Genomic DNA, 11,506 nt, shown 5'->3' with positions numbered 1-11,506 from the left:
ATTAACTGGACAGAAAGTACCAGAAACAAAACATTAGGAATCTGAAGCCATTTTGTGATTATAGCAGTTATTTAATGAAGATGCAAAAAACCAGCCATTACAGACACCAAAAAAAAAAAAAAAAAAAAAAAAAAAAAAAAAAAAAAAAAAAAAAAAAAATTCTATGTTTGTTTTTTTTTAAAGGAGTCCCTTGTTTAGTGCTAAACAGGAGTCCTCGCTCTGCTCAAAATAGAACAGGAGCTTTAAAGAACCTTTGAACTAGGATTATTTCAACATCATCACACAATCCAAGTACCCTCTCAGAAGAAAGCAGTTGCTTTTAACTCAGAAGCAAGTCCCTCTTGTCATCCTACTACTCACTCCTACTTCTGACCTGTGCAGGCACCACCAGACCAGCATAGGGCTCAAGCTCAGCTGCACTGCATCCAGCAGTCCCCAGCCTCACTTCGACCAAGAAGTCAAAGCATCCCCCTCTTCCAGTTCAGCTGCCATCAAGGTCCCATTCATATCCTCTTTTCTCAGCATCTTTCAACCACTTTAGCAGTGCACTTTAGCAGCCTCCCCTCTGTGTGCTTTCTGAACCTCTGCTCCACTCATCAATTAAATCCTCTACTCTTCCCACTTGTCCTTCTCCTGTGCAGATCCCCTTTCAAGTTTCTCTCCCAAGCATACAGGCAGCCAGAACCACACCAACATTGCAATTCCCCCCACCTTCCTGGAGGTTCCTTGCAAGGGACATACTGACACTTAAACTTGCCTTTGCAAATCGCAGCGCTAGAGCATAAGGCTCCTGCCTCCAGGCGAGACGCCCGACTCTCTCCATGGTGAGGCACTGTGCTGCTGCTTTTTAAAGCTTGCAGCCCAGCAGCGATCCAACACCATGCCTGCTGAAGCTCTAAGGGGCCAGTGCAGGCAACCAAAAACCTCCCCACAAAGACAGCAAGTTATCCCCACCAGCCGTAATTCTGCACACCCATCCATGAAACTCAGTTGCAGCTGACACAAGCCCTTCCACAGACTTCAGGAGGCTTCAACAGAGCTGAAACTCCACCCTCTCAGCAGCTGCTGTTCTGTAATTCAGCACAGCACTGCCTAGGAAACACCTTTCTGATGCTGTTGTCCTGCAAACAGCATAATGAAGAATAAAAGCAGGTACTTCTGAACACAAATCCAGAACAGGAGGAGTATAAAACTACTACAGATGAAGCAATTAAGTAACCACACTGTTCACTGTTAATATTGACAATCTTTATTAGAGCTAACTTTGCGCCTTCAGAGGTTTCCTAGTGAGTATAAATATGAACCAAAGTGCTACTCTCCACAATAAGAAATCTTTATTTCCATCAAAAAAAAAAAAAAAAAAAAGATACAAACAACCAGTATTTCAAAGTTTATGCTTTTTAATACATATAATACCAAAAAGGCAAAAAATAAAGATTAAAGACCAGCAGCAAAAAGAATTCTATTTCTTTCAACAGTCTGTTTGCTTCCACATTTCTCTAGCAAATAGAGTATAAAGAGAATTCAATCAATTTTTATATGAAATAGCCTACCAAAAATATAACACTGTGTAAAGAAAGTTTACAGTAGAAAGTTGGCGGGGGGAGAGTGGGAAGAAAAAAAAAAGAGAAAAATAGTAGATTTAACATTAAAAATCTCAAGTGTAAACTTTGCTGCTGCTTTAAAATCAAAAGCAACAAAAGTCACATGAGTATTTCCGTTTGGCTTAGAAGCCAGGAAAATAAGAAAAGCTGATTTTTTTTAAAGTGCTTAACCACCATATCCAAAAGTAATGACTTTCAGACCTACTTAACATGAATGTGCTCAAAAAGCCACCGCTTACAGTATAAAAGCTGTCATTCTGAAATGCTGCACATACAAACTGGCTTTATCTGCACGAATGAAAGATTCCTTTGAACAGCTCTCAATCATATGATGTCCCAAATCAATGTAATGCTATTAGAGCAGGCAGCTGAATAAGTACCAGAAAGTTGAAGTTTAAGAATAATAGATATAAAAAATATTTTTTGTCTTAAAAGGCAGCATGCCTCTCCCAGACGAATGAAGGTACTGTTATGCAACAAGCAAGAGAAACACAGTTTTATATCATTGTTGTAAACTACCTAAGACAAAGTGACTGCTGATCCAGTAATTCACATGTTAAACAGAGGAAGGTAGATACTTCTTTCTGATAAAACACAAAAAGGCAATCATGTGGGTGGGACCAACTGCTAACAGAGTATTTTACTTATTAAACATATTGTTTTATAAACTTGCTAAAGTTGACTTCAAAATCAACAGTATGTCCTAACAAACAAAAAAAAAATAAAAATAAAATAATAAATAAAACCAATGATTTGAAGAGCTTTAGGACTGTTTTTTGTTATACTGTTATATATTTATTTGAGCCTTAGTGCAAAGGAAAAATTCAACATTATAGGCTCCAAAGCAAATCAAATACAACTATTTCATGGGGCATTTTGACAGACATCAGACACAGATTCCAAGAGAAATTTAAATTTTTTTAGCTGTAATGACCTTTTTTTTTTTAATATATCAAGGTTACAAAATACATTTAAAAACTGGAGTAAAGACTCTGGTATTCACTAACCTCAGGTACAGCTATAAATAATTTAAACCCCACCACTCTCCCAAATCAGAAGTACAATAAACAAACTGAACTTCCACCATTGCTGCAGCCATTAAATTGTGCCCACAGCCTGACATCAGCAACACCCATCCCCGCAGTTATTGCACTAATTTCTCCATCAGCTTTGGAGTTCTACAAGTTTGAATTTGTTTACATCCATCTATTTCACAGGAATAATATTTTAAAACTATTTCTTGAAAGTCACCAATTCCTGACACAGTATATTCATGTTTTTCAGAGCGGTTTTTAAGTAAGAGAACCCACTGGTTCACTTACTGCTAAAACACATTAACTAGAAAACACAACTTTTACCCTACAAAGTCCCTGTAAACACCTCTGTATTAAGCCGCAGCAAGCTCTAGGCCAGGAAATTCAGCATCTCCAGTGACTTGACTTTACCTCACTTTTCCTCCACAAAAACATAAAAAAACACCAAAACATTAGAATTAAAAAGGAAATGGTGTAATAAACAGAGTGAAACCCTGTTACCCAAGCAGGTATGTCAAATTAGCTTCTGAAAATGTAAGATTTGAAAAGCAATGATTTTAGTGGTTAAAATGTGCAAAAGACTAAATATGTTTTCAGAGAAAACAGAATACTGTAGCCATCAATAATTACTATTCAAGTCCAGCAGTGGTAGTTGTGCTGCTTTTGTTGCCATTTTAGACACTATATATTACCACTTTCTCTGCATATTTCATGCCTCTTTTCTAACACATGCCAGCAGCAGACTTTTCAGTAGTATAGGAAAGATCAGACCTTTTTCAAAGGGTTCCTTCCATCCCAAGTCTGAATATTATCTGGATTTAAAAATAATGTTTTAAGCAGAAACATCAAACATTATTTTAAATTTTGTCTGTCTATCAAAATCACCTCAAAAAGATTCAAAAATATCAGGTTTTTGTGAAACAGAAACAGGAAAATACCATGCAAGGGAAGTGTAGCTATTCTACTGATGTGAAGTACAAAAGCTTAGGAACAGAAAAACACCAGCTTCAGACTGAGACTGAAAAAAAAAACCACCACGGATTTTTCAAAACCAGAGTACATACAGTGTCACACAGCCCTGCCTTGTCATGTTTGTTAATATCCTCGCTTAGAAGTCAGACAGCATTTTGTTTAACTTGTGTTGCTCTGTATCATTACACTAAACCATAATTAACTCCTCTTTTGTGCCGGCCTCATTCCAACACAATTGTACCCACTGTATACCAGCAGCAGTTTTCAGGTTTTGTTTCGCAGCTCAGCTGTATTTTTCTTGGATGTTCACAAGATTGGCATTTGACTGGATGCGCTTGGCTGGAAAGGAAAAAATTATATGAAAATTAAACACAAAGAATTCCACAAAACTAGTCTCTCCACTCCCTCTATTTATCTGACACAGACTTGCAAACAGCTTTCTGTTCACGTCCAGAAACTTTAATGAAAAGATATGGCTGAAGCTCTTTACTATCCTTCTTCAGGGGACAGCAGCAGACTAATAGTTGCTATTAGCGCCGTCAGCACAGCTGCAGGCAGATCTGGCTGGGCTTCCTCTTCTACAAGAGCCAAGCAAATCCCTGGCACCTCCCAACTCCAACAGTGAAATGCCAGCACCAGCACTTACGCAAAATGAGTATCCGTTTCTTCTGCTTTGAGTGAAGGAAGCTACTAAGATAAAAAACAATAGGTAGGAAGAGAATGAAGGATGAAACTGCAATCACTGGGACTGTATCACTGCAGGGAAGGGAACAGTTGAAAGTCCTACTCCAAAGTTTCCGAGTGATGTTCATCTAAAAGGAAAACAGAAGCAAACCATGAAAGCAAGCACGTGAATTATTTCTGTGTAGCATGGCATGGCAAACACTCAGGCCTCAAGACATTCAAGTGTTCAAGTATCACCTCAGAAAACTGTATTTGAACAGATCTCCCTCCAAAAGTAAGCGAATACCTTGAAATGCTGAAGCAAACTATCTGGATAGAGCCAAGATTTCACGCCAAAACTTTCATAAGCTTCAAAAACATAACTATACTCAGATACATGTAGACACTGCTGCATGTCTGTTTCCCAGAGAGAACTCACTGATAGTCTGTGGGGACAGGGCTAATCCCATAGTTTTGAGGAGCACTCCCTCAGCCCAGCCACTCAAACCCCACAGTATACCAAAGCTTTTTCTAAACATATGTCCTCAATGCTGAGGAACCCTAGAAACAGCTGCTGTAATAAGGAATCAATTAATACACTAGCTAGAACAATAGCAGTAAAGCCTCACATTTAAAGCCAGAAGATTAAGAGATTTAATTTTTTTAAATCCATCTCCTTCACAGTAACAAGAAACGAAAGTGCAGCTACTCAATCTGGAATGCGCTCGGGATATCAGGAGCTTCAGTCACACTCCCACGGCACTGTCCGAGGACAGCACCTCGCAAGACAGCCCCACGAAGCACCTCCCACCAGGGGACACCAGTCTGCCAAAGGCACTGCTGCCCCTACTGCCCCAAGGAAAAAGCAATCCTAGTAAGAAAAGTACAAATGGCTCAGATTAATAAAGTGTATTAATAAACACCTACTGCATCTTCCACGTCGATACACAAGTGTGCGGAGTGCGCGGATTCACCACCTTGCCTGTTTATCCTCTGCAGGTGGTTATACAGGTCATTCAGTTTTGTGTAGGTTTCATTGCAGTTTTTACACACTTCTGTGTAGTTATTTGGTGACAGATCAATGGCTTGCCCCTAGGGTTATAAAACTCTGAATGAATGACAGTTTAAGGCATTAAATTTTTTTTATTTGATTTGTTACTGCTGAGCTGCATTGACAGGGACAGATTGTGTCATACCAAATAATCCTTTTCATCTGTGGCCTTCAGCACTCCATGAATGCAATACAGGACACATGAAAACAAAACTACAATCTCTGAAGACATTTCAACCCAGTAATGGCTGTATCAGCTACCCACTGACCACTGGGTTAAGTTCTGGCTTAATCACTTGAAGTTTTCATTAGGCCAGTCCTATAAAGGCACATTTCCTAGAAACCATAAATAAAGAAGCAGACAGTTTCCTCAGAGATTGTCCCGTATCATTGAAGTAAACCTATTTTACTACTGAATGAACCTGAAATCTGGCCAGTTTCTGACTGAAATGGAATATGGAGTTTCTTAGACTATATAGGGCATTTTCTCTGAGGACAATTACCACATTTATTTCACTAAGGAAGTTATACTGTCTGTGCTATATGGACAACCTTTAACTACGAGTAATTTTAACAGTCAAAAGAAATGTTGCAAGAATTAAAGGTGGCTGGTCCTTCTGAGCCAGTCCATATTGTCAAAAGGATATTTAAAGATTGAATTTCTACATAAAAAAGACAACAATTCTACAAAGCAAGAGCATGCAGACATGCTGGTTTTTACTATGTAATTATCAACTATTGTGAATTCAGAAATTTTGATGTGAAGTAGCATTGCAATTACAGACAAAATGAAGTCAAGGTGAGTATCAATTACAATTAATTTCAGGCACTCAGTCTGTAAACAACAGCATTTTACCGATCATGGATTTATCTGCCTACAATTCACAAACTCAGCAGCAGTTTATTTGCCTAGTCTGCATCTGCTGTTTATTCAGCATAAATAAAATTTTGGTAGCAGTTAGAGGATTTAGTGCTTCTCTTAAATACACAGCACAAATACCTGAAGGTTATGTTCAAAACATGTCAGAGATTTATTGAATAAGTCCAGGAATTCTTCAGTAGAATTTGATAATCCCTCACTGTTATTCTTTAAACAATCTGTTGAAAGGAAAGAAAAACATCAGGATATTTTAATTTCTAACATTTCCACAGCCAGCAAGCCCCAGACACTCCACTCCTGCAAAAAGAGCTCTCGACTATAAAGGACAGGTCTAGTCAACACAGCAGTTTCATCTGCCTGCCACTGGTATCTCAGACCTGCTGACCTAACGCTTCATCGAGAACACATTTCACAATTAATTGGCCTTGATTAAGTGAAAGATGAAGACTATCATCAAGAGCTTTCTGAAGAGGGGGACTGAATTATCTTTGGACTTCGAGATAAAACAAGACATTACTTTTATTTCCCAGCCCACAAATCTGGCTTTGCCCAGCAACAGTAACAGCCATTTTGTGGAAGCAGAAGCACCGGCAGCAGAGATGAAATGGAGAGCACCCAGGAAACAGCTAGACCATGAACACAATAGTAGAAATCACAGTGTAATTATTATTCTTTAAGAAAAGAGCTGAGTTTTTTACCAGCTTTGAGGGAAGCTCTGGGGCTTTCCTTCCAGTTATGGGCTCAACCCCATGTTACTGCTTCCATCCATCCTACCCTACTTCAGATGCTCTAATCAGCCAGACCTTTAAAAACAACAGTATTTGAGGAATTTAGGAGTTCAGCAACAGCACTGTGAGAGCAAGCCAACATCCTAGAAAATCCTCCTGAAAGTAGTAAGCACCATCAGTAGCTTTCTGACAGACTACTGCCCTCAGATTTTGGCCCTTACGAAAAAAAAACACTCTTGGAGTGAGTATAGTTCAGGATTTGTGTTTTATCTACTGGCTGTATTCAAACAAACACATACAATTCTGATCTGTGCAAATTTTAGGGGCTACGTCATCACAAGCAGCATGAGAGCTACAGAATGAGTCACGTACTTGCACAGTTGGCTGCCTCCCAGGTTTCATTGAAGAACTCCGAAAGGGTCACAACTATCTGCAGCCTGTCTGAGGTCAAGATGCTTTTGGCACAATTGTGGCTCTCAGAGGAGTTCTAGAAATAAAAAGAAAAAAGAAAGCAAGCGAACAAGTGTTAAAAATACAAAGGGGAATTTCTGAAATGTATTTTACACAAGGGCATCTAAAACAATCACAACACATCAAATGGATATTTCTGGAAAAGGCAGTGCAGAACTGATGAAACAAAAATCTTTTGATCCTCCAATTCATACTGTAAGTGACAGAGCTTACTGCACACAATCTCTGCAGGTCTACTAGGGTTGCATGCAAGTCAGTCAAAAATACGTGGCAAAATAAAAAGAAAAAACAAGCACACAGACAGGAACTCATCTGCCAGGTGGCTCACATTCATCCATTCCTGGGCCACGGCCCTGGGAGCCAGCTCAAGGCATGAGCAGTCAGACAAGAGGACAGGGTTGCTCTCATTAGACAAAAGGAATAGTTGAAAGAGCTGAACCAGCGGACTGGCCTCAAACAAACCAAACCCAAACAGAAACAGCCTCCAAACGCACCAACCAGTCTATCAGCAGCAAACTTCCCCCCGTGCAGCAACACCTGGAACAGAGTCCTCTGCAGACCAGAGCCTGTGCTCACTGACCCAAGCATATGACCAGGCCAAGCTCTTGCCCTCCCCAGACACAGGTACCAAGCTCATCTGTCTTAGTGAGCCATTCAAGGCAGCCCCATCCTCAAGCAGCCTCTACCACAACTCTTACAGCAACTTATTCTCTGGACCAAGCTCATAAAAAACGCACAGCAACTGCACAAGCAGCTGCAGAATAAACAGGAAGTATTCTGATCAGAATTCAGATACAGAACCATTACCTCCAGTCAGCTGACTCCCATGCTCCAGCTCCTAGTGTCTGGCTGTAAATTGACTTAAGCACTTCTCAAAATTGCCAAAGCTGCCAAAAGCCTCTTTGATAAGTGACCGTGGGACACAGAAAAAAATAATCTCTTTAATGAGAAACTTGCTCCTTACAGTGCTTTACAAGAGATCCAGTTTCTGCCTCTCTTTGTTAAAATGTGGAGGGGAGGTTAAATAAGAACTTTCCCCTGGAGGCTCAACTGCAGAAGTCAAATATTGCCACATCTGGTAACTCCCACGTTCCCCTGCTTTCATTTCTACTAAATTACAGATATGCAAGAATGTTGTTTATGCAGGAAACTCTGTTGCTTCACAAAGACTGTGACGCTTCCTCACCATCTGGGCTCATGAGCGGGAAAAAACACTTTACCAAAACTAAACCACATAGACCTAAATCATTCCTTAAATAAACTTTGCCTCTAATTTAATCTTTACCTCTTTAATTACCCCGGTGAGGAGAATTTTATATTTCAGAGACGTCCAAAACTTAAACTGGCTGCTGTTGTCACATTGCACTCTTAACTACTGTTAGGACAGAAACATCAGATACCTGATTAATTGTAATCAGGGACTGAGGTTGCAAGAGGCCACCTCCTTTATTCGCCTCGTTAGTTAATCCACACACAGAAGGAAAGCCAACAGATGTGTGTTCCAGACCACACAGTGGACAAGTTCCCCCAGGCTGCTAGCACTCAAGCACAACAGCTGCAATGAGTTCATACATATTCCAAGTGCTGGAATACATTTGGCTATTTAATCCTGGCCAGAATATCATGGCAAAAGTACCCAAGAGATTACCCAAGAAGAGAACACATTCAATTTCTCACTTTCACACTGAAACGGCTTCCATAAAAGAAACAAATAGAACAGACCACAAGTTTGCAAACTAAAACAAGAGACCACTGGCTACATTTGCCCTGGAGAGGACAATTACCAAGGGGACATGCACACACTCTTCCAATACAAGCACTGGAGTGGTGAGGGGAAATCGGAAAACAACCCAAAACACGACCCAAAATTAGCACTGATACTTCTCTAATGGCAGGAAACTGTGCAGTGAAATGGTTTGCAGGCCACTGTGGCACCTATTTATTGTCTGGGCATGAAGAGCAACAGATTCTTCTCGTCAATGGCAATTCTAAATCCTGGAATTCAGAAATCCCAAGACTGAAAGCACAATCCAGGGTACATACTCCTATAAACTTGCTCTCTGTCTGTTCTCTTACCAGGGCACCCACTTTCAGCCATCATCACAGAACAAAGGTCCTTTGGTCTGATTCACTAATGTCATTCTCACATCATCCCGGGAACTAACTTTTACAAATGGATCAAGTCGGTGAGAACACGCAAAACAAGCCACGAGCCACATCCAACACTAAAAAAAGGAGGGAGAAAACACCCAAAACAAAGCACAACCAAAGCCTGGAAGATGTAAACAGAATAGCCAGCTTCAGTCAAAGTTCTCCCACCAGGAGGGTGCACTGACCCCAGCCAGTCTCAGGCTTTCTACACCGGCTCCCACCGGCTCTGGAGCCCAGAAGGCTGTGACACGGCTCCTGACAGGCTGCTGTGCCTCACTCGACACGGCTCCACCAGCTTTCCGGGAGTGCCGGGCAGCTAAGCTCTAGCAGCGCTCCCCATTAGTGCTCACACAGCCTGTGAGCCAGAACACCGCTTCAGCCACTGCCGCATCAGCAAGAACAACTCGAGTTTTTCCACTCGGAGAGCTTTCTCCGCAGGTGGAGCTGCTTGCCCCCGGCCACGCCAGGAGCTGGCACGGACAGAGCAGCACACGGCGGCCCGTCCCAAACGCTCCCAGGCTCTGCCCCGCGCACCCAGCGGGGCGTTCAGCCTGCCTTCCCCAGGATCCCCCGCCGCCTGACGGGCCCCGGCACCGAACCCACAGGCCGGGAAGCCCCAGGGAAGGGGCCAGGCCCCGGCCCGCCCCGGAGGCCGCGCACCCCCCCGGCCCCACGGACGCACCCCGACGGCGCGGGCGATGCCGCCGTACAGTGCGAGCAGGCGGCGGTAGTGGCCGTGGCAGCCCTGGCAGAGGCGCACCGGGCGGGCGCGCCGGCCCAGGCACTCCGTCAGCGCCGCGCTGCCCTCCGCGAAGGCGGCCAGCAGGCTGCGGCACTCGGGCTCCAGCTCGGGCAGGTCGCCGGGCAGCCCCGCGCTCCACAGCTCCTCCGCCAGCTCCTCCGCCAGCTCCAGCGCCGGGGTCTGGCGCGGCCCCGCGGCGGCGGCGAGGCCGAGCAGGGCGAGGGCCAGCGCCGGCAGCAGCGCCCGGCAGAGGCACCGCGGCGGCGCCATGGCGGCCGCGCCGAGGAACCGGAAGCGCCGCGCCGGGAGAGAGCCCGCCCCCGCCCCGGGGCGCCGCCGCTGATTGGTCGGGCCGGGCCGGGGACGGGGAAAGGGGCGGGCCGGGGGCGGGGCCTACGCGGGAGGTCCCGGGGGCGGGGCCGGGGCTCATCCCAGGGATTCATCCCGGGGGTTCACTCATCCCGGGGATTCATCCCGGGACACGGCGCTGGGGTGTCCCCAGGGCCGAGTGTGTGCGGGCTGTGCCCGTGCCCGCGGGATGTACTCGCCTCCCACACACGCTGCTCCGCGAGAGCGCGGTTTCCGTGCCCTGCCTTTCATCCAGGTGATACTCTCCTCATCCGAGAAGGGATGTTTAAGAGTACCCGTCGTGTGGGAAGTGACTTTAAGATATGCTGAAATACAGCGACAATTTAAGGATTAAAAATCCCCCAAACAGAGAAAGAAATTGTGATGGAGAAATAAACTGCAACTTTCTGCAAACGAAGTATTTCCCACGTTTTGTTTGAAGCTGGACACCTTTGTTGGTGCCTGGCTCCAAATTTCCCCGTGGCCGACTCTGAATAAAACCACAGCTACCAAAGGAAAACTCTTCTCGGAGAGGGAGGAGGGGGCAGAGCAGTGGGAAGCCCCTCCCGGGGGATGAGGTGCCAGGATACCCCATAGCTGTCTGCAGGACCTCGACCCCCAGTCCCTTCCTTCTGACTAAGGCTCTTTCCAGCCTCTTCCATGGGCCTCTTACCCAGCCTGGGGTTTGTAGCGCCCTGGCAAGATACACATCAGAGAGATAAAGGCGGGCCCTGCGAATCCACAGCCTGGTGCCTTCGGGAATAATAGAGCCGAGCAGGAATGGCCCCATCCATTTTTGGCAGCCGATTGGGCGCTGCACACACGGTGCTGCAGCGGTGATGGGACACAGGGCCGGGACAGT

The 11,506-nt window shown here is 44.3% G+C and overlaps 1 protein-coding gene across 1 annotated transcript; it reads right to left on the bottom strand.

Moving 5' to 3' along the window:
* Positions 1-1,317: 1,317 nt before the first annotated feature.
* On the bottom strand, positions 1,318-10,566 carry OSTM1 (osteoclastogenesis associated transmembrane protein 1; the record flags this gene model as incomplete). Its single annotated transcript, XM_083856742.1, has 6 exons — positions 1,318-3,949; positions 4,257-4,422; positions 5,201-5,365; positions 6,325-6,422; positions 7,305-7,419; positions 10,237-10,566. 6 exons carry the CDS (start codon positions 10,564-10,566, stop codon positions 3,894-3,896), a joined length of 930 nt encoding a protein of 309 aa, XP_083712868.1. The 3' UTR covers positions 1,318-3,893.
* Positions 10,567-11,506: the final 940 nt, after the last annotated feature.

Source organism: Zosterops lateralis (assembly GCF_965231275.1).
Source record: "Zosterops lateralis genome assembly, chromosome: 3".
Lineage (NCBI taxonomy): Eukaryota > Metazoa > Chordata > Aves > Passeriformes > Zosteropidae > Zosterops > Zosterops lateralis.
This window is presented reverse-complemented; position numbering and strand designations above follow the sequence as displayed.